The sequence below is a fragment of the Camelus ferus genome, chromosome 24 (genome assembly GCF_009834535.1).
Source record: "Camelus ferus isolate YT-003-E chromosome 24, BCGSAC_Cfer_1.0, whole genome shotgun sequence".
Lineage (NCBI taxonomy): Eukaryota > Metazoa > Chordata > Mammalia > Artiodactyla > Camelidae > Camelus > Camelus ferus.
Window position 1 is genome coordinate 10,141,815 of NC_045719.1, and position 23,681 is coordinate 10,165,495.

Genomic DNA, 23,681 nt, shown 5'->3' on the forward strand with positions numbered 1-23,681 from the left:
CACAATTCTGATTCATCATTAATCCTTTCTAATTGTATTTTTAGTTCAGATATTTTAGTTTTCATTTTTAGAAGTTTGATTTGGGTCTTGTAAAAACTTCTATATCTTTGTATATCTGTTTAAAATATGGAATATAGCTATAGTAACTGCTTTAATGTTAATTCTATGTCAGTTCTGAGTGGTTTCAATTGATTGATTTTCCTCTGCATTATAGGTCATATTTGCCTGCTTCTTGGCTTACCTGACAATTTTAAATTGGATTCCAGACAATATAAATTTTACCTTGTTGGGGACTGGATATTTTTGTGTTCTATAATATTCCTGAGCTGTGTTCAGAGCTGCTGTTAAGTTACTTGGAACCAGCATGACCCTTTCAGATCTTGCTTTTAAGATCTGTGAGGCAGGATCCAAGCAATATTCAGTATAGGGCTACTTCTGAGAACTAAGGCAAGACTATTCTGAATATACTACCCAAAGCTCCATGAATTATGAGCTTTGTCAGTCTGGCTGGGGGGAACAAATTCTACAAGTGGCTCCGTGTGACTACTGGGTACTGTTCCTTCTAATCTTTTCGAGTGGTTCTTCTTTCTAAGAACATATCCTCATACACTGTGTTGCTCAGTACTCTGGTGTATACTTGCGGAAGGTCCTTTGCAATTCTGCAGCACAGAGCTGGTACTCCCTGACTCTCAACTCAATCTCCCCATCTCAGGGAATTTGCTCGGCTGCTCCTCGATGCCTCTCTCTGCTCTGTGCCCTGGAAACTCTCTCAAGACAGTAAGCTGGGGCAACTGCAGGGCTTATCTCATTTTCTCCCCTTCCCTCAGGGGTCACTGTCCTTCACTGCCTGATGTCTAGTGCCTTGAAAATCATGGCTTCATATATTTTGTCCAGTTTTTTGGTTATTGCAGACAGGATGGTGAATTCAGTCCCTGTTAATCCATCCTGGTCAGAAGGGAATATTTAACTGGATCTATATCATCTCATTTGAGCCCAATTTCTTACCTATATAGTGTATCAGTTTTTTAAAAAATATATATTATAGAATATTGCTCTATTAATAGGAGGTGGATGAATCGCATTAAAATGTTTTATGTTAAACATTTCACTGTCTTTTGGAAATACTTTTTCAGTGTTAGTTAAGGGGAAACTGTTACCACAAGTCTGCTTTTATCAAGAATCAGGAAGTACTATGAGATCAGCTTTAGATTTAAAAAAAAGTTACGCGTGGGAGACTATTTTAGGTATTCGACTGGGAAACACACTTGTCAGAACTGTCTTGCTGGCTTTGTTTGCTGTATTGAGTTTCTTTATCATTTGATGTGATGTTACCTACTAATGATACAAATGCTTTGCCATTAAACATTCGCATTACTTTAGCATTTTTAATGAGCTTACTAGCTTTTGCTATAATGCTAGGAAATGCTGTGGTCATTTTAGCTTTTGTGGTGGACAAAAACCTTAGACATCGAAGTAATTTTTTTTTCCTTAACTTGGCCATTTCTGACTTCTTTGTTGGTAAGTCACATATCTTTAAGATAATATTTTATAATTTATTTCTAAAACCTTAAGATAAGCTTTTGTTATTTCAAGGAACTGTATGAAATTTGGGACTACTAAAAACTAAAAGTTTAAGGATTAAAGTTCAGGGGATGCTCTACGGTACTGTATGAGAATGTTACATATGTGTAAATCAGCTTCGTAGGGGATTTTTCATCTGAAAACAGTTTATTTTCTTTTTATAGAATAAAAGTAAGTCCATAATTGGATTCGTCTAAGTTACTCGCTTCTGAAGCTATTTTCCTTGTATGTTTAGGTTTATAAGTATTCCTTTTTAAGTGAGCAGTTTCCTTAGTATCACAATGTTGGAGAAATAGGATATAATGTATATACTGGTAATCAGCACAGTCAGAAAATGGGATATTCAGGTCAATTAAATAGTATAGCTAGTAATACTATTTTATGACATGGTTTAGAATGTTGTAAAACACACCTAACAGTAAACAATCTTGCGTGTAATATTGTATCTTAGCATTATATAATTGTAAGAGATCATAGAAATCAAATTACTCTTTCTTTGAAAACATGTACTTTATAATTTTTTATTGCCTGATGATTTTTTTAAACAATGCTTATCATAATAAGTAAATGTGCAGAAATGTCAACTGATGATACTGTTTTATAGGAGCTTCTAGTCATTGTCTGTAGCTGCGAAATGCTTGCATTTATGTTAAAATGGAGCAAAACTCACAGAATATTTAGTTTATTCCTGGGAACACAGTGGCTGCTCAACAAGTGTCAGTCCCCTTACTCTTTTGATTTCTCTGCCGTTAAGTGTCAACTCAAATCAAGGTCACAAATGTTAGCAGAGTACCTACCATGTGTAAGTACTATTAGGTACTAAGTATGATTATATAATGAGGAGATATAGAGAAGACTAAGTTAATCTCTCTCTTCAGTAAGGTTTCAATACAGTAGAGTAGACAAAGGAAGTTCAGAAATGACCATAATAGGTTAGGGTGATATGAGAACCCACAAAGACCTACCAAGTGCTACGGGCACTCAGAAGGAAAAGCACATTTAGTTAGTGGGTAGTGGCCTCTGAAACGAACTTTGAAGGATGGGTGCTGTTTCCATAGGCAGAGAGGGAGAGAAGAGAGTATTCCAAGAATCAATAAAGACATAACGGGTAGAGAATCATCATGCACACCCTCCTAAGTGTGAGCTCCAGGTGGCTAGTGCGTGAATGAGCTGTCTGGGAACAGTAGAGTGTGAAGCTGGAGTAGCTGGAACTTATACAGTGAAAGCCCTTGAATACTAGTGTGAGTCTGGATTGGAGTTTATTCAGCAGCCAATGTGGAGAATAAGCAGATGGACTGAAGCTTTACCTTAGATGTATCAGAAGAAATGGAGTAGGTGGGAGAAGCTGGAGCAGGGGACAGCTTGGTTTCAGGGAGAATCCTGTAGTAACCTAGGCAGAAGGTAGTGGTGAGGCTCTGAGCTATGGTGAGTGTGGAAAAGAAGTTTCGGGAGGCAGGACTGCAGGGTGGGGTCAGGCAGGAGAAAGAGAAAGATGAGTTAAAGACAGGGTTCTGGGGACCAGAAAAGTACAGCATTGTTCGTGGAAATAAGGAACATTTGAGAAAACAGCTTATTCTTTTGATATTGCGTTGATAAAAGTTCCGGAGGAAACTTCTAGCCGGAGAGATTGATTTAGAAATCCTGATACAGAAATGACAGGGTCACAGATAAAAGTGGCTAACCAATATAGAAGTATTAAAAGTGCAGCGAACTCCCCATTTCTCTCCTCAGTTCTCCTCTAGATAACCAACATTAACAACTTGGTGTAGATTCTTCCACATCATTCACTTCGCTCACATAAACATGGATAATTACATGAGTATATTTATGTGAATAGAGAGAACAGTCTTTGTAAATATACGTATTCCTCTCCGTGTCCTTCACAGAACTGTACAACTTTTTGATGACACTCAGAACTTAAAAATTGATAATGTATTTTGACTATCCCAAAGGCTTCCTGGATACATGATGGTAAGGAGGGATGGGGTAAAACTGTACCTAACTGAGAGAGTCTGAAGCCTGAAGCTTTTGAACAAAGATCGTTCTAGATAAGAACAGTGTGTTTCTGTGTATAGCCCAATGTCAGCATCACTGCAGCGCCACTGTCGTGAGCTTGAGTACCACAACATAAAGATATGGTTTGTCTCTGAGAAATGTCCCTGCAGTTGTGATGATTTAGCAGTCCTAGTGGCCTGCCTTCATCAGCAGGTGGATGGGCAAAGAAATGGCTTTGCTCCTGATGAGAGCAACTGAACACAGACTAGAATTTCTCTTAACCCGCCGGTCTCATCCTTCATGCATTCCCTGCCCCTGCCAGCTTCATTCAGAGGTCCACTTATCTAATGCAATATTCAGCATGACGGCACTTAGTCTGAGTGTTTGTAACAAGATTTGAGTTTTGTGTCAACACTATTCTTTCTCCTTTGCCATTCTTGAAAGTGTGCCTTTCAGCTCTGAGTCTGCAGGACCTTGTGGCGGTGGTGGTGGGCCAGGGCAGAACTTGTGAATTTTTCTGTCACCGTAAGATAGCAATTCTTAATATTTGGGGTCATTACACCCAGAGCTCTAGGACCATGTGACGATGCCAGAGCAGATGAGAGCATGACATGTACTCAGCACGGTGGACTTCCTGGCTGAATGCTATCTTCTCACAGGTTTCAGAACTGGCCTCCTGTCGAATATCTAAATTTGTGGCACCTGAGCAGCATCCCAGGCTGCATTTAGTGTCGAAAAGCAAAAATTTATTGAGGAAAAATTCCAGCACCAGCTACATTGATATAAATATATCTCATCTGTACACTGTTCCAGGAAAAAAATATACTATTTATATGTATATTGATATCTATAAAATTGATATCACGTGACTAAGGTTTCCATCTATGGGTACCTTTTTCACATCTACACTTGTGTGGGCATTTATGGCCTATGTGACCATGTGAGGATGGTCCAGACAGGATCCTCAAGAGCAAAAGGTAGTTGCTGCAGGCAGAGTCGGAACCACATTTTCAGGATGGTAAAGTTTACTTTTAGTATAGGAATACATCAGAGGTATTGGGGGTTTGGTTCCAGACCACTGCAATAAATTGAGTATCAAAATAAGAGACACATGAATTTTTTGGTTTCCCAGTGCATATAAAAGTTATGTTTGTACTATACCATAGTCTACTACGTGTACAACAATATTATGTCTAAAAAACAAATTAAAAAATCCTCTTTTGCTAAAAAAAATTCTCACCATCATCTGAACCTTCAGTGAGTCGTAATCTTTTTGCTGGTGGAGGGTCCTTGCCTCTACGTTGATGGCTGCTGACTGATCAGGGTGGTGGCTGCTAAAGGCTGGGGTGGCTGTGGCAATTTACTAAAAGAAGACAACAGTGAAATCTGCTTCCACTTAGTTTTCTTAGCGAGATGATAACCTGTCTGAAATGTCAATACAGTTGAAAACCCCTACAAAGCCAAAGGAAAGGGAGCCCAGTTTAGTTACTTTTTACAATGAAGCAGTTTCATTGTAAACTGCTGAGTTGAATCATTCAGGTATTTGTTCAGTGCAGGGTAGCAGTTAAAGTCAGGGGTTCTGAAATCACACTGTCTGGTTTCAAATCCGATTTTTCACTTACTTGGGGTAAGTGTCTCCTTTTTGAGCTTCGGGTTCTTTATCTGCTAATTCAGCATGGTGTCTACCTCACAAAGTTTCTATGGAGGTTAAACGCGACAATATATGTAATGTTCACAGCACAATGTCTGGCATATGGTAACTGCATGACATGTATTAGCTGTTATTAATTTATTTGAGTTAAATGTGCGAGCCATTGCTCAACTCTAGATGTGGTGAAGAATGCAAAAACCGACTTCCAACATGGTCCTAATCCTTAGGAGAAACAAGTTAACAGATGATGACCATATAAAGGAGGATGTATTTGTTCATGAGAGACAGGAGAGGCAAGTGACAGAGGGGTCACCTCTGCCCAGGAAGTCTCAAGAAAGATGACAAGGAGGAGGTCATTTTTTGAACTAAGTGAAGAATGAGAAGGAATTAAATTGACTTCTCACTGGAAGAGAGGACATTCTAGGAAGAAATAATGCATTGGCAAAGGCAAAGAGATGTGAGCATGAGGGATGTGTCTGGGGAGAGGGTGGCCCATCTTGTCTGGCCTGGAGCATGAACACAAAGATCATATATATATGCTATATATGGCTGGAGATACGGGTTGGGGCCTGAACTTAATCTGGAAAGTAATAAGGAGCCACTGAAGGTTCGATGCTTGTGACAGCTATTTAAAAAATGGTATTTTAAGAATGTACAGGAGGTCAGTCCTGAGTTTACTAATAAAATATCATGAATTTCTAAATTGTAATCAAGCCCTTTTTGGTCAATTCAGATACACTGTTGTGTATCTTTGTCTCTTCATATTCATTGATATGTGCTATTTTTTTAACCCTCATTTTTTTCCCTGTATAGGTGTGATCTCCATTCCTTTGTACATCCCTCACACTCTGTTTGACTGGAAATTTGGAGATGAAATCTGTGCATTTTGGCTCATCGTCGACTATCTTTTGTGTACAGCATCTGTGTATAATATTGTACTCATCAGCTTTGATCGATATCAGTCAGTCTCGAATGCTGTAAGTAAAAAACTAATGTATCCTCCTTAGACGGTTATATACTTGCACATTTTGAGTCCCTAAGCAAAAAAAAAAAAAAAAAAAAAAATTTAGTTGACAAACCTTCGAGGAGCCTGACTACTCTTTTGTTATCTGGCATTAAGTTATCATTGGCCCTTAGTGAACATTTTCTGTGTGTGATTTTGCTAAGTCACTTCCCTATGTGCCCCTAAAATGGGAAGGTGTCAAACAAAATCCAAGGCAAGTGTGGGACGTGGTATACTGAGTCCACAGTAGATTGGATATGCATGAGGCTCACAGTAGGTTTTTCAGTTCAGCTCCTTAGACAACTTGAGACCTGAATGTTCTCTTCAAGATGGAATTTGGTGGGCGAGTAGAAAGATTCCCAGACTTCTGAATGTCATGAGAAAATCAATTTTGAATGACCAAAGGAAAAGACAGTACACAGGGAAGTTACAGCCTGTACAGTGCAACTAACCAGAAACAAATCAGTGCCAGTTTAGGACCCATGCCAAGGAAGTCTGAACTTACCCAAGATTTGGAATAGCTTCATCAACTCATTAGTGACAGCACTTAAGCAAGCTAAATTTATCAACAAGAGAATGAAAGAGAGAATAAGGCTGATATTAGTAAGGACAGAGGATGGAAGGGGGCCATGCAAATATAGGACAATGATGTGAAATCTTTGAGGCCTAGATGGGAAACTTCCTTCACTCCTGAGTCCCAGGGACCCAAATCTGTGGGGAATTAGTATGACAGGAGTTTTGCTAAGGACTAGGATACAATGACTCAGTACACGCTTTATCTGTGAGGAGCATAGTAGTCTGGTATGGAGGCAGATCCACAGACAAAGGGGCTAAGAGTGATGCTGGAGGCACTGCCAGAACAGTGACAGCTCTGGCCTCGGAGGACTGCACAGCTTGGAGGCAGACAGGGTTGGGAGAGTGTATCAGATAAGGCAGGGACAAACTGCCATAACAAAGAGATTCCGAAGTGCTGAGACTCAAACAAGATAGAACTTTCTTTTTCTCTCATAGCACAGTCCAGGAAGAGTGGGAGGCTCTGCTCTAGGAACTCAACCAGGGACCCAAGCTCTGTACCTGCTAGGGCAGGGATCAGCAAACTTTTACTATAAAGGGAACTATATGGTCTCTGTTGCAACTGCTCAAATGAAACTTTCTTATCAAAACAGGTGGTGGGTCACAATTGCTCCTAAGCCCTAAGTCATTATGCTCCTTTGCATGGTCAAAGACAAGTTGTTGTCACTTCAAGTTCTAAAAGGAAGGACAAAAGGTAGAAGTCCAGGGGATTTTCTTTTAACCAAGTAGTGCAGAATCACACAATCATTTCCACTCACATTTCACTGGTGAAATTTAGTCACATGGTCTTACCTTACTGCAAGGGAAGCTGGGAAGTGCATCCTCTAACTAAGCTGCCATGTGCCAGGAAGAGGTGGAGAGTGGGATGGCCAGACACTTGGCATTGGATACTTCATTGGCGCCAGAGTTCACCGCAGTTTGTACTGGACAAACTATGGAGAGAGCGCAGATCAGTTTGGATTAGCAATTCAGATGTCTATAATCTCACATTTTTCAAACAGCAAGTAGTAACCTACTACTGAATCATGAATTCAGTTTAGTAAGTTGTGATGTCACTTTTTTTAAGATGAAAAAATATGGAAAGGAGAATTTTTAAAATTAGAGTATATCAGTAACTTATGCACAGTAAAGATAAGTATTGCTTCATGAATACTTTTATCTGTATACTTGATAGGGATATACAGTGTATTTTTTTTTTTAGTTTAGGTCACAGTCAAGATGTTTGAAAAGCAGTGCTCTGATTCATAATGTTTCCCATTTGTACTTAAAAATTTTCCTTTCTTTCTGGGTTTTCTTTTTAATCTCCACTGGGTGTTCCTAGTTAGTGTTCACTGGAACATTTCTTCACCGAATGCCCAAGCTCTTGAGTCAACCTCAGGTTTGTGTCAAGGTCAGGGACAGCTTGCCCAGTTAGAAAAAGGGCTTAGAAATTATAGAGTCGAGGTGTGATGTCCAGAGAGAAAATGGGTGGGTTTCTTTCTTGGCCTTGCCCTGAGAAATTCCCCAAACACTGCAGGCTATAGACTTGGTGAGGACTGGGCCAGCTGGATCCTTGGTCCCTAGTACACAGCACAGAGTCAAGTGTGTAACATGTGCTCCACATGTGAGTGTATAAACGCTCGCAGGCACACTCAGGCAGCACTTGTGCCTTTGTTGGTTAAGAGCTCCAACACAGCCGTGTGAGGCCAGAAGGAAAGCTTCAAAGATCACAAGAGCTGGTAGGAAGTGGTCATGGGGAAGCTGAGCTCTTGCTGCAGCTGAAAGTAGAGGAGACAGTGTGCTAGAGCAGGGCATGATCTGAGCTTGGGAAATGGAAACCTAACAGTAATTTGGGAAAGGAAGTCTTGATGCAGAGGCAGGGCATGGCAGGCACTTAGAATGCCCTGCAATCCTATCTTACTATTAACACCAGCAAATTCCAGGTGCTGCTCTGCCTCACAAAATAAACCCGACTGACAGATGTTTGGGTATCTTATTGGGGTGGGGAAGGAAGCAGGGTAAGAGGTATCATCCTGAATAATGGACATATTCTGTAGTGGGTGAAACTGGGCCACTGATTAATTGCAAGGGGGGCATGGGCCTGGATTCAAGCAATGCTTGAACTATCTGTGTGTCAAAAAGGCTACCCAGAGATGAAGACACTGGCATTATCTTCTCAATTCCCTTGGATGTCCATTATCTCATTTGACCTTATGCATAATAGAAAAGAGATCACTTCCCAGCATATTGCATCATATCATTACAAAGGTTGAACAGAGACATTAAAAAACTAAATGCAGTTTTATGACCATCAGGGTACTGTTATCATCTTTCTAATCATTAGATATAGTGCAGGAGATGTATTAATTAGTGGTATGATAAGCAGAAGGTAAAAAGCACATCGTACATGGGAGCTTGTGGTCAGCACCATATGCATTTTAGCTTAGCCTCTGAAATACCAGTGATATGGGGAAAAAAAGAAAAAGGAAACCCCACTTCTCTGCAGTTTTAAAAATACTTTTTTTTTTTTTTTTAAAAAACAAGCCTCCTTTAACATCTAGCCAACTGGTGAGCCTTCCCAGCACATACAATCCATCAAAGACAGACAGCGCTGGGTAGTGTTACATCCTTTTAATAAAAAAAGGGAAAATACTTTAGAACAACAATTAAGAATTCACAGAGAGAACAGTACTTGAGAGACTGAGAGAAGGGAGGTGAGTTCCAATTTCCTGGGTAAATCATTTCCTTTCTCTTAAATGATGAAAGCAGAGAAATATGCAACATTTCGGCTGGAAGGAACCTTACTGATCTAAAAGGGGTTTGGAGAGGTTATCTGCTCCAGATCCCCTTAAAAAATTCTTGGTTCATGTGTTTACCCCTCATGTAGGGTGGCTGGCCTTATAGATATCTTACAGAAGATAGTCTCCAAGATTTCAGGATCTGTCGAAGATCATGGGTCCTGTGATCTGAGAGCAGTCCTCACTCACAGAATCTCAGTTTCCCATATGGAAGCCTGTCCCTGCGACCAGGTGGACCTAGAACATGGTTTGCCCCTCAAAAAGACTGTGGCACTTGCCACAGCCATGCCTCTCAAAGTGGCTGGCCACCTCTGTTCTGGCACCATTTTTATCGGTGGAAACATCTGTAGAAAGAAATGACTTAGTCATGCTCAGTAACACTGCAGTACCTCCCCACAGCTGGTTTATACTTCTTTGTGTGTGTGTGTGTCATCTTGTGGGAGTTCTTTCTCCTTTTGACCTCACCTTGAAGTCTCAGCATAAGCTGCAGAGTAGATGCTTGCTGAATACTGGATTCAGAAAGGCCAGTGTCTCTCAATTTTTTTCTGACTGTGACTACAGTGAAAAATGCATTTTACACTGTGATTCAGTTTACACATTTCTATGTGTATCTATCTTCCCAAAGCAAAATTTCCATCAAACGATACTTATCCTTATGATGTGTGAGGCATTCTGACATTGACTATTCCAATTCATTTTTAAAAAATGCTGCTCGTGACGCAGTCAGCAGCTTGAAAAACACTGTGAAAAGGTGCTCCCAGTTTCACTTAATAGTCCAGATGAGTGTCTGCGGACTGGGAAAAATTGCTTTCTTATGTAAGATATTGACCTTGACATTTTATACAGTGTCAGAGGTTTAACCTCCAATCACTAAGAAAGTCTACTTTTGGCCCAGGCTCCCTCGAAATTGAACCCTCTGCCTTGGCTCACATCTTATGACCCAGATCCAGTTAATGTCCCTGCCTTGTACATCCCTGAAACTTCTGAGGGCTGATAGTATGTGTTGTACAATCAATATATGCTCACTATATTGAAAATTATTTGCTTTCCTTTAGGTATCTTACAGAACTCAACACATGGGGATCTTGAAGATCATGGCACTGATGGCAGCCATCTGGGTGGGGGCCTTCTTAGTGCATGGGCCAATAATTCTTGTTTCAGAGTCTTGGAAGGATGAGAAGCAGGATTGTGAACCTGGATTCTTTTCGGAATGGTATGTCCTTGCCATCACGTTATTCTTCGAATTCCTGGTCCCGCTATTGTTAGTGGTTTATTTCAACATGTATATTTACTGGAGACTTTGGAAGCGTGGTAATCTCAGTAGGTGTCAAAGCCGTTCTGGACTCACTTCTGTCTCTTCTGGTAGCTGTGGACGTTCATTCAGGTGTGGACTGTTTTCAAGGACATCTCTTCCTGAACTGAAAGAAGCAGCAGCATCCCTCCATTCCAAGGGGCCGAGAAGAAAGAGCAGTGTCTTGTTTTCCTTAAGAACCCAGATAAATAGTACAGTTGTTTCCAAAACGGGCTCCCTCTCCCTTTCAGATTCTCTAGCTCCTCACCAAAGGGAACATCTTGAACTACTCAGAGTCAGGAAGTTGGCCAAGTCACTGGCCATTCTCTCAGGTGTTTTTGCCATTTGCTGGGCTCCCTACTCTCTGTTCACAATTATTCGTTCGGTCTACCCTCTAGATCAGCGTCCTACAACAGCTGCAACAGCTGTGTACGAGTTCACATTTTGGCTTCAGTGGTTCAATTCCTTTATCAATCCTTTTTTGTATCCGCTGTGTCACAAGCGTTTTCAGAAGGCTTTCTTGAAAATATTTCATATGAAAAAGCAATCCATACTATCACACAATCGGTCAACGTCCTCTTAAAGATAATCTTCTTGCTTATGTAAGTTTCAGTCTTACTTTCATCTAAATGAATTTGATCTGGCTTTCATCTTTCCCTATCCACTCTACCAAAAAAGTCCATAAAATCATAATGCTTGAAAATTAAAAAAAAATCAGAAGTCAGTGGAAAATTATTCTGGTGAATAGTAACAGTATAATTAGAAATTCATATTTTTGTAAACTTATAGCCACAAAAGCACTGTATTTTTCTTAGTCATTACCTCTTTCTTGTCTTTTGGATCTTAAGATGATGTTGTTTGTGAAAAGTCAAGAGTTTTAGTTTTCTTTCTACATTCAGTGTTTGCTACAGTCTTAAGTGAATTTCCCTTTTTGTTTCTTTTATAGCAATGAAAACTCGTCACATTTTAAGATCATTCCCTAAAGTATACAACAGGAAAAAGAGCTATATTGTACTCTTTTTTGTGGGGTAGGAAGCTCTGTTATGGTCATTGGGCAGGCGAGTTGGGGTTTGAGTTGGCAGGGAGTGAGGGCGTCCAGATGGAAGAGCAGAGGGCATGTGTACTTCCAGAATCTCTATTCCTGATCCCAGAAAAGAAGGAAGTGTGGGATGAGGGAGGAAAGAGGAGATCACTACAGCTCTCAAGGTCCTCAGTGAAGTTATCTGGAGGTCCTGGGAACCACAGGATGAGAGTGTGAGGGACAGGCAATGGTCACCAATGGGTTGAAAGGATGGCTTTCCCTATTCCTTTCTGCCCCCTTTCTCCCAACTTTCACATCAGCTAAAACTTCTCTATGAGAAAATACGGAAGAAAAAGAAAGGCTAAGAGAAGCAAAAGGACTATATGATTAAACCTGATGTACCTGGTGTAATGTTCACAGAAATAGTATGTGTCAATAATTATGAATAAAATATATTTCTGTGTTTGCTGTTTTTAACTTGTGTGCTCAGTGTTTTACATTGCAGTGCTCAGAGAGATTCCTTTATTATTATTATGCAGTTAGTGTAGGTTGTACCTTATTGATGAGTCACATTTTATTAGTCTGGTGACATTTTGTTCTTTTTGTGATTAATTTTTTTTTTACAGTACTCTTTGTCTTTGTCATAACATTTCATTTTGATTTCATAGTTAATTTCATCTTTTCTATAAGGTTTTATCAGTTTCTTCTATAACTTTTTAAAATTATTATACAGGTTAGTCATTTCCATATTTCTTAGACCTTTTAAACCTTTGATTAATTTCAAACACTAAAATATGAAAACCTTTTAAGTATATCATAAATGCTTAGAAATGTACATGATTTTTATATACACTTATGCCTTACATTAAGTTCAAAATGGAAAATACATATTTAACATTCAATTGTAATTTGAAAATATGAGAAATAAACCCTCATAAATATACAAGTTTTTATAAAGTTGTTACTTATCAGCTGTTGGTTTTAACATTTATAAGCCAGTAGTTGTGTGGATTTCATCTGATCATTAGAGGCTTCAATATTCATCGAACGGAGTGGCCTCAGGAAGACTTTTCCCAGTTGAACCTTGGGGGAAACATGCCTAAATAGTCATATAGTATATTCTAAAATATAGAATATATAATATGTATTGTATTTCACTCAATCCAAGATGCCATCAATGTAAGACATACTGACATTGTAAAAAAGAAAATGCTGCAGACTGTCTATGAAACAATACTTTAAAAATCACAGTTATAACAAGTCTTATTCTGATTCCAGAATTGTTGAAAAGTGAGCAATGTGTGTTTTAGAAGTGATGAAATATGATCCAGGTATGATAAATGAACAGAATAGGGCTAATATTCTATGAAATGAGAGTTTGAATAAAATATTTCTGATGATACTTCCATGTGTTCATTAAACAAATGGGTATTAGGAGCTTATAATGTATTAGCTATTTATCATAAAGATGTCAGTGAGCCTTGCCAATAAGATTTAGACTCCCTGGGGCAGGAATACTACTTTGGGGTTCTCTTAGTACAATGTACCCCACAGATACTTACTGAAAAGGCATGCAATAGGCATTTTCCTTAAAAAGGGAATGTCAACCCCAGTCTTTAATCCAAGTCTTTTAAATTTGCACAGAAGGAACTTCAAAATGTTTTCCATTATAATTAAAATAATTTTCACTTATAAGAAAAAAGACAACAATTAAACAATTCCTTTACCCAAGCAGCAGCCACAATTATTAGTTTGGTGTAGATGTTTCCAGAGAAAAGAATGATATAATTCCATTTTCTAGAAATACATGTTTGTATATCTGAACTTCTACCTAAACTTCAAGATATCCTCAGGTTAGGCTTTTCATGAAAATGAAAGCTCCTATTCTAATATGAGTAATTACCATCCTCCAGTCCCAAATACAGCTGGTTTATGCAAATTTACTAAATTTTAAAGATATTTAATTTTAAATTATTTTAGAATACATATTTTTAAAAATTTAAAATATGTATTTGCTCATCATAAATCTGGACCCAACTACCCTGGCGTAACTGGTAAAACATTCTTAAGAATATTGTTTCCTAGGTATTGGCTTCAGTTGGCCTGTATAGAAATAGATTCAAGACGAATGAGACAGATTTAGGGATATAAATGCCAATTATGAATGATACTTTAGGTATAGTCTTTTTATGAGTCATGAGGACTTTAAATATTAATAACTGAACAATCACAACTATTTTACAGAACTGCTTTTTGTGGCTTTTTGGTAACTACCTTCTTGTAGCAAGGATCTTGAGATTTGAAGCAACTGGTTTTCACATTGTGATTTCAGAAAAAGAAGTTCTCACATACAAAATAAACATTTTGTTCTAATAATTGTTATCAGTATCAGTTAGGGTTGTGTCAAGCTGTTTCAAACAGAAGGAATTTAATCAATGCAGGATATTGGAAGGCTGAAAGAGCAAGAAGTAGATGTTTAAGGAATCATCTTTAATCCAGAGATTAATAATTTAAGAAAATGACTACCACCTTTAAGTCCAGAGAGAATAAAAAGTAGTGTTATCAGAATCTAGGATCTTGGAGAAGTCCCTTGGAGAAGACCTGATTAATTCCTGAGCCCAATGGTAGAGCTAGGACAGTCAAAGGGGTGGGACCAGTTGGTGCTCAGGCTGCCACTGGGGTGTGGGGTAGGGAAGCCATGGCTACTGCTAGTACCTCTGATGGGGCACAGCAAGGGAGAAACACAGCTGTGCACTGCGGCTACAGGGATGTCAAATTGAGTTTTCTTCTCTGTACCTCTGGCCTTTCAATCTCTTGCCGGTGCCTTCCATTCATGGAATCTAATTGAAAGCCAAATGACAAGGGAGTCTGAGAAATATGAGTCCTAGCTCCAACTTACGGTGCAGTGTATAAAAAGGTAGGCTTGGAGCTAACAGATAACAGATAACCGGCAAAAGCATCCTATGTTAAAGCATAATAAAATAGAATTTTGGTCATCAGGGATTTAACATTTACAGGATCATTGGTGGGTTCCCTACAGAGTTCAACTGGTGGTTCACGGAGGTATCTGGTCTATAGGATGAGTGGATTTTGTTATTTTTTTAAAAATTGGGGACTTCAAAATTAAAATTGAGATTTTCTTTTGTTTCTTTTTGAGAAACTGGAAGATCCAGCAACACTGGGCCCATATTCCCAAGTAAACAATAGTCTGAGTAGTGACTACCCCTTATAGACAGTGAGGTTCCCTGCAAGGCTCCACAGTTCCACTTGCCTTCATTTAGTCACTTCCATTTGCCCATCTGTCCCCTTCAGGCATCTGAATTGCAGCCCTGCTCTATATGTAAAAAGAAAAAACGACGCATGAAATTAGTTTAGTGAGTATCCCAGAAAGTACAAACACTGCCTTTTCTGTTGGAAATTTTGTCTTAGGGCTCTTTCAGTTAGGACTCCTCTGGTTACAAGTGACAAAAACACAATGTGAATCACCTGGGCAGGAGTGAGAGTACTGGTTCCCATTATCAAAGCACATAAAGACAATGAGGGGAGCCACCCCAGGGGTGACGGAAACCAAAGACTCTGTGACTTTATTTTATATTGTGGCTTCTACAAGAGGCTGAGATGATGGATGCTCATGTCCTGCTTAATTGGATAGGAAAAGGGCCTCTCCTAGTAACAGTGAGAGAAAAAATCCTGGAAAAGATAAATTGAGTGCCCAGTGTATGGATATCTCGGGACCAGTCCCTACAGGGGAGAGTGAACACTAGTATTGTCCACTAGGGTCAGTTCCCCCTTCAGGCTAATCCCTGTGGCTGAGAGATAGGGTCAGCCCCATTCAAACCATGTGCCCAGAAGAAGGAAAAATAGTGTCCTCAAATGAAGGGAGGTACAGTTACCAGAAGAAGGAATTTCTTTATGTGTTTAAACATCTACTAGGAGATAATAAATGTCTACTCCAAGGGGTATTCAAAAATTTGGGCTGGTATGAACATCTGATTGTCTTCCTCAAACATTGTATAAGACTGCCCAAATACCACAATTCTCTACCCCTTCCTGCATCCCCACCCTTTGCAATGTGATTTTGTAGCTCTTCCCATCAAGAGAAACTTGCTTTAGCCAGTAAACTGCTGTCAATAGGCAGTGAAATTGGCACCATGTCAATGTCAAGCCTAGGCCTCAAAAGGCCTGAGTATATCTGTTCTGTCTCTGAGAACCTTGCTCACTGCCAGGTGAACACGCCCAGGCTAGCCTGCTGGATGATGAGTGATCACGTGCAATAGAATCACGCTGTCATAGCTGAGCCCATCTCAAAGCAGTTACTCAGCAGTTGACTGGAGACGCCTAGGCAAACAGTGGCTAAACGAGATCAGCTAACTGAAGCCTAGCATGGCCCAGACCAGAAGAATCACTCAGCTGATCCAGAGACTCCTGAGGATTGATAAGACACTACATTTTGGGAATGGTCTGATATTTAGTAGTAGCTAACTGACACGGCTAGCACCCACCTGCCAGTGCATTAAATTTCGCCTCTGAGAGTTGAGTACAAGGGCATCACTTATTCTTTTGTGGTAGCTGAGACATTATTATGTAACAGGACAGATTTTTTTTTTTTTTAAAAAGGCCACGGCTACCTCTCTACAGGAATGTAGTTATTGCAAAGAGATTTAGTAGCAAGGATATCTGATTTTGAAACATCATAAAGCACAGAACATAACAAAAGTAGGATAGATGCATACATGAGGCTAAAGCCATACCACAGGGATGGAAGAGAAAGGGCACCACGGGTGAAAACAAGCTGTTCTTAGCTATGTGCATCTCTCCCTTAATTATCTCATTCGGTCTCTTCAAACTTCCATCTTAAGTCAGATACAGCTATTTACAGACTGGTCATGCACTTTGTATTAAATAGTCTCTCTTTTGGACGCTTTTCTCCTTGCTCATGCTGGCTGTCATTTCTTTATGTGTTTAAACATCTACTAGGGGATAAGAGGAGAAGGAGGGCTTTCAAAAGAATGAGCCAGTTTGGTTAATGATGAGTAGCTCTGTGAAGGATCAGTGGAAGAAGTCGAATTTCTCCCTCCTTTCAGATTTCAATACTGCCTTTCTCTGCTCTCTTACTGCAGATCATAAGGAATGGACCATAAAAGAAAACATCCCACAGGAAAAGTTTAGATAAAGGAAATACCCAAATCCAGGTGGCTCTAGCCATCCTGACCCCCCTAAGGAGGAGAACCCCCTACTCCCACCCCAGAAATATGTGTGGCATTCATAGTCCAGGGGCACAGGCTCACTGAAAGACAGAGACTTAGTCATAAGACTACAGAACACTTCCCCTCCTTCACACCTCACCACCACATTGCTAAAAGTATTTTTTGGCAGCTTCTTTTACACAGTGTATCACGTTCTGCTCATAATTAAGAAAAAATTACAAGGTGTACCGAAAGGCAAAACCCCACAATTTGAAGAGACAGAGTAAGCATCAGAATCAGCCACAGCAGGGATGTTGGAATTATTAGATTGGGAATTTAAACCCACTATGATGAATACACTGAAGTCTCTAGTGGCTGAGGCAGTCAGCCTGCAAGGACAGAGGGGCAATGTAAGCAGAGAAGGAAATCCTAAGAAACATTTAGGACACTGTTAAAAACATTTTTCTGATGTTCATCCTAACTTAAAATTTCCTATAGTCAAAAATGTAAAAGACATGCTTTGTTACCTCTATAGAAAGGCACTTATCAGTTCCTTCTTAGAAACCAGAAGACAAACTACTTTAAAATTGTAACTCCATCCTTCCTGCCCTTATCTAGGGCATCTGGGTCATGGCTGAGGTGGTGGTTAGGCAACTGGTTGCATGTTCTGCCTTTCTTGGCTTCCTGTTTCTGGAATCCAACTCTTTCGAGTTCAATCCTTATTTTTTGGTTTTGTTCCTCTGGCTTCACATGGCCCAAACTGGGCTAACGGTCCTGATTGTTACTGAGTTAGAATAGCTCTCAAGTGGCTGCAGCCCCCCTGGTCTGGAGTTGGATATCATGGTCTACACCTCAGTATTCTTCAGTCTCAGGCATGCATGAGGACCGAAAAAAGGAGAGTCTGGAGTCTGTACTCCTCTGTACTGTTCTCTGGACTGAAGAAAATATCTGTCTCTTTGATATAATAGCCCCAACAGGGTTTGCACTGTGTAGTGGGTAATAGGGGACAGGTTAGGCAGAGTCCTTGCCTTTAAGGAGCAATGTATCATCTGGCTTGAAATCAACAGGGACACATAAATGTGCTCTGCAGTGAAGTGAGGAAGCACGAAGAATTGTTTCCCTTATGGTGATTTTGTAGGGATGCAAGAGAGGGCAGTACCCCGACAGTTGGACTGCTGAGGAACTGCCCTGCTTGGCCCTGTATCTTTCCCAGCAACCAAGTCCTTTGGTGCCAAGGTTGTACAGCTGTTCTGCTGGACTAGTATAGACAAGGCTTTGACTGGAGAAGACCTGAATAGGTTTTGCATAGGGTATAAATCAGAACAGGATTTGCAAGGATAATGCAGAAACTTGAGCATGGATTCTTTTAGCCAAACAAGATTCATTAATCACCTTATTCCTCAGAACATCTGTGTAAAACATGGTTATTCTCACTCCATAGAGAAGGAAACTAAAGAATAGAGAGTAGATGACCTGCCCCAGATAAGACAATCAGCAGGTAATGAAGCCAGAACTTGAACTTAGGGAATCTGAAACTTGACTCCATCCCATACTGCCTCTCACACTTAAGAGATCTCTGCTCACTCCCTCTTCCAACAGGGAAGTTAGTGAGTCAGAGCTTTTAGGAGGTAAACGTGAGTGAACTAAATAAAAACCCGAATCAAATCTAAGATAAACAAAACCAAATCAACAAAACTCAAATCTAAGGGTCTTTTTTTTTCCCCCCTCCACAACAGCAGTCTCTATTTTCTCCACCAGATGGCAGTAATTCCACATAGTTTCTCTCCCTTTTACTTCTGTTTGAGCAGCCACTGAATAAATGGGTAATACTGTTTTGTGTTACAATTTAGAGAAATCTGATAACAGCCCCCTCACATGTTACTATTGTACACTGAATTAAACTCAGAAAATAAGTTAAAGCTACACAAACTCTACAAAAAGACCCCAGTGACTTCTCCTTTCCCCCCACTAGAAGGTAAGGCTACCCCAAGGTGCTCACAAAAGGACACATACACACACACTCCAAGAGGAGGAATTCCTTCTCAAGGAATCCCTCAGAATCCCTTAGGACTGTAGATACAGAAGTTTTTCTGTGCCTATTTCATTAGTGTCATTTGCTAATTTTTCCATTGTAAAAATATCAAATTATTGGCTTTTTAAAAAATCACTGCATTTCAAGACATCCAAAATTTATAAAAAAAAATCTTCCCTGAAATTCATTGAAAAAGAATAATTCCTTAACTTTCACACACACAAACCTATGCCCATCTTGCCTAAACTATTATTTTATTGGCATTTCTCTTATATCTGCTCTTTACATTCCTCAGGGATTCCCCCAAATAGCTGTTTATTTCTCATTGTAAGAGCCACATCCCAAAGTATCAAAAACTGTAATAGTTACTAGTAGCTATAAAGTCATGATCCTCTAACTTCAAATAACTTCATAAAAACAGAATTTTCAACTTTTAAGTCTTTTTCTTGTTTAAGAAAGCACTACCTACTGGCTAGATTTGGTATTGCAGTCCAGCTCTAATTAATGCCCAGCCTCAAAGCAGCACAGAGCTTTGTTTTTGTGATTACATGATCAGCAAGTAAAAAGGGAAATTATTTTTATTATAAAGCAATTTCTAATTTCACAGTACAGTGGATGCCATGAGCCTAGTCACCTTTAAAATCTTTATCTTACCAAAATTTTTCATATCATTTTTTAAATCCCCTAGTCCTAAAATCTTGCTCTTATGAGACATGTCTTTATCATAATGGATGTTAATGGAGAGGATAATGCACATTTGGTAAAAACTGCTCTATGGTCAACTCTTCAGGACTAAATCTATCTCATAAATGTGGACATTATTTATGATTCATAAAATAAACCTACTTCTGTAAATCTCAGCTGTTATGTTAAAAAAAAAAAAAGGCTAAATGTTAGCAAGGATATGATTGTTAGATTTATATAACATTTTGAGAAAGGAGAGCCCCAGATATTGTTGATGAAGATTATTCTTTCATTCCATCTCTATCATCATTGTTTGTTTCACTTACTAAAATTCTATGAGGTTTTGCTCTGCAACTTGAAAAAGAGAAATTTGTTCTGGAAAAGAAAAGCTGGGGAGAAAGAACAAAAAATAAGTGGCTAATAATGTATATTTATCTTCCTGGCTTATGTTTGAGCTCCACCAGAGAGAGGAATCAGGACCAGAAGTTGATAGATTTTACATGAGGACTACCTTCCAGGCAAGAGGTGATCCCAGAAGTTGATAAAACATTTCGAGAGAGACTTTGTGATTCTCTTGGCATAACAGAGCTGCCTTGGTGTCAAAACATGATGCAGAGCTAGGAGGGAAGCCATTCTCCTCCACCCTGTGAGGAGCCTAGTGCTGTCTGACAGCCAGGTCTGGCCAGCTGGGCTCCCCCGGGGAAGCACATCATATAGAGTCCAGGGTGACCACTGGAGTCTCCTGATGGGCACTGGCAGCACTGGGCCTTTCCCTCCCAGGGGCTTCATGTGTGGTGGACAAGGACAGAGGACAGCTGGAGATGGAAAATAGGGCGGTCACCTCATGCTGACTGCAGCCGACAGACTGGTTTTTGGGCATGTATGAGGGCATCTCTTTAGGGACTGTGGGAAATGACAGGACAGGTACAAGGCCACTGTCTGGAAATCAGACGGATGTGGGGTAATTGTAATTTTGTTTCTAAAATAATTAAATCCCTATGTATGGTAAAATACATATTTATGCTTATACATAAATCTATTTAAAATAGTTACGGGCTACTGAGGCCTGGAGTATTTGTGCAATATCTACTAGTGTAACTAGCAGCTTCAACAGTAACCCACTGTACCAGGGGAACAGGTGTAACTGGACAATTACCACCTTTGAACAAAAGGGGACAGAGCATGGAACACATTCTGGCTTCTCTATTCCGATTCCATCCCAGATTGGGTGGGATGGAGAAGGGGTGTAAACATGGGTAGAGGGGCCGAGTAGAATTTTTTTCAAACTCATGCCTGTAGCTTAACTGTTTACTTCTAGAAGTTACCTGAGCATTGATTTGGGTTAACGTGGGACTCGCTTCATCCCTTCTGAAAAGCACACATTCTTTTTCACAATAGCCTGTCAGATGTCTAAAGCCAGAGAAGAACTAGAGACAGGAAATGAAAGGTGATGAAGCCACAGACTCTGGCCGCTGCTATTCTCTGCACATCTGCGCTGCTTCTCCACACAGGCTGACTTCAATGGAAGCTCTGTGCCTGCAGAGCTGCCCAGGGACCTGGCCTCCTCACCCCTCATCACGTTTTGAGGTGGGCAACACCAGCTTTTGAATCAGGAAGCAATTTTAAAATCAGTCATGTTTTGATCCCGTGGGCCTGGTTTCATCTGATTAATAAGCTATACTTTTAAGGCCCTACCCGTTTGCTTCCCTTGGTAGCTCCCCTCCCCAAACTCATCCTCCAAGTGTCTGCAAACAGGACGCTGTTTTCCCCTGTGACCCAGCCCAGCAACAGGATGCGGCGCAGCCTTACCCAGGAGGACTAGCCTGGTGCAGGTCTGACCTTGCCAGGAGGAATTTCTGTCTCCAGCTGGAATTCCCTTCCCGTCTACCTCCAGGCCTTTCCTGCTGGCCACGCTCCCCTTTGACCACCCTGAATAAATCTTCCCTGCATCCCTGACAGCTGCTGATTTGGCTTCTTTCTTATTTTTTTTAATTGAAAGTAAACCTTCAAAGCAGCCCAGCCACCTGAGAAGCTCCGCTGAGCGCTGCAGCTGGGCCAGCAAACCTCAAACAGAAGTGGTGCATTTACCCAGTCCCCCTCCTGCCCTGGGGGCGTGGAGAGGGTAGGAATCACGGGGCTTTGTGGGCTGCCAGGGCCACTCAGCTTTCAATTTAGCTTTTGCATTTAGAAGGGAATGTGGGCATGGATAGAGTGGCTGTGTAACCGGAAAGATGGAGAGATGGAGAGAGGGGATGGCAGAGGGAGGAAGGAAGGTAGTAGGGGTGGGTGGAGGGAGAGAATGCTGTGGAGGGAGGTGTGAGTTTGCAGGCAGAACGCAAGTTCAATTTATTTATAAGAGAAATATGGGGGTGTCTTTGTGCTGCCTAGTTAGACCATTGGGAGTACTTTGCAGAAGGAAATTAATTTATAAAGGCATATTGAAATTTAATAATCGGTTTGTAACACAGAAAGCACAATGCAGAGGATGGCACAGAGTTAGGAGTCAAGAGTCCTAGATTTCATTCTAGGGTCTTCTCTTAATTACCTTGCATTTTAAGCTGGTCAATGAGGTCTCTATATCTTCCTTCCAACCCAGACAAATTTTTACTATAGAGGATTTTAAATATTAAGAAAGTTTGAAAAAATAACAGACGTTTATATCCGCTACCCAGATTCAACAATGGTTTCCGTTTTTTCCATATTTGTTTTATCTTTATCTCTATGTCTATGTATATACATTCTCTCTCTCATATGCACGCACACACACACTCTTATACCTCTTGCTGAATCATCTGAAAGTAAGTCACAGACATCATGACAACTCACCTCTCTAAATACCCCAGCAGGCATTTCCTAATAAGGACATTCTTCAACATAACCATGATAGAATCATCACACCTAAGAAAATTAATTTCCTAATAACATTTAATGATCAGTCCATATTAAAACTTCTCCAACTGACTCCAAACTACCTTTTATAACTGTCTTTTGTTTTGAACCAGGAGCCAATCAAGACTCACCCATAAATTTGGTTGTTAGATCTTTTTAGTCTCCTGCTCTCTTCTCTCGCTGAGATAGAACCTACATTCAAAGTATACAAATCTTAAATGTATACCTTGATGAATTTTTTAAAATTAGACTTTTATAGTGGTTTTAGACCTTGATAAATTTTTTGTTACATAAATACAACCCTATGAAAGCAGTAACCAGAATGAAAAATAGAATGTTTCCATCACCCCCGAAGAAGGTTTCCTCATGCCCTTTCCCTGACAATATCTCCTCCTCAACATCCCTCAGAAGGGGTGAGGATTTAAAATGACTGGGACTCTAAGATTTTGGGTTGGAAGTGTAAACTGGTTCAAACATGGAGGAAAATTGTTTGCCAGTACCTAATAAATTTCAACATACACTGACTTTATGATCTAGCAACGCTAATCCTCAGTATATACTCAAGGGAAATGATTGCATATGACGCTAAAATACCTCTACAAGAATGCTTGTAGTAATCGATGACTCATTTCTCCAAACCAGAACTGTCCCACATGTCCATCAATAGGAAAACGGATTAACACACTGTGGAATATTTGTACAAAGGAATATGACACAGTAATATAAAGGAGAGAAACTGAATTATGCAACAGCTTGGGTGAAGCTCAGATACTATGCTGAGCAAAATGAAACTTGATACAGAGAGTACCTGTATGAATCTTTGTAGGTGAAGGTGAAAAATGGGCAAAAATCATCTACTGTGAGGTGAAGTCATTAGTTTCCTTTAATTAATGACCATTATTTTATAACTTTTTTTTTTTTTTGAAGAAATTAGGTGAGCTGTTTTGTAGAATGTCTCACATTCTGGATTTGTCTGACATCATTTATCTTCACAACTA

General features: G+C 39.9%; 1 protein-coding gene across 2 annotated transcripts; it reads left to right on the forward strand.

Moving 5' to 3' along the window:
* The first annotated feature begins 1,250 nt into the window (after positions 1-1,250).
* HRH4 (histamine receptor H4) lies at positions 1,251-21,300 on the forward strand. 2 transcript variants are annotated; one of them, XM_032467340.1, is made up of 3 exons: positions 1,251-1,518; positions 6,041-6,204; positions 21,193-21,300. In XM_032467340.1, the coding sequence occupies exons 1-3, from the start codon at positions 1,326-1,328 to the stop codon at positions 21,223-21,225; spliced, it is 390 nt and encodes a 129-aa protein (XP_032323231.1). In that variant the 5' UTR covers positions 1,251-1,325; the 3' UTR covers positions 21,226-21,300. The 2 variants fall into 2 exon arrangements, with proteins under 2 accessions (XP_032323231.1, XP_006188826.1); XM_006188764.2 differs by lacking the exon at positions 21,193-21,300 and adding an exon at positions 10,636-12,521.
* Positions 21,301-23,681: the final 2,381 nt, after the last annotated feature.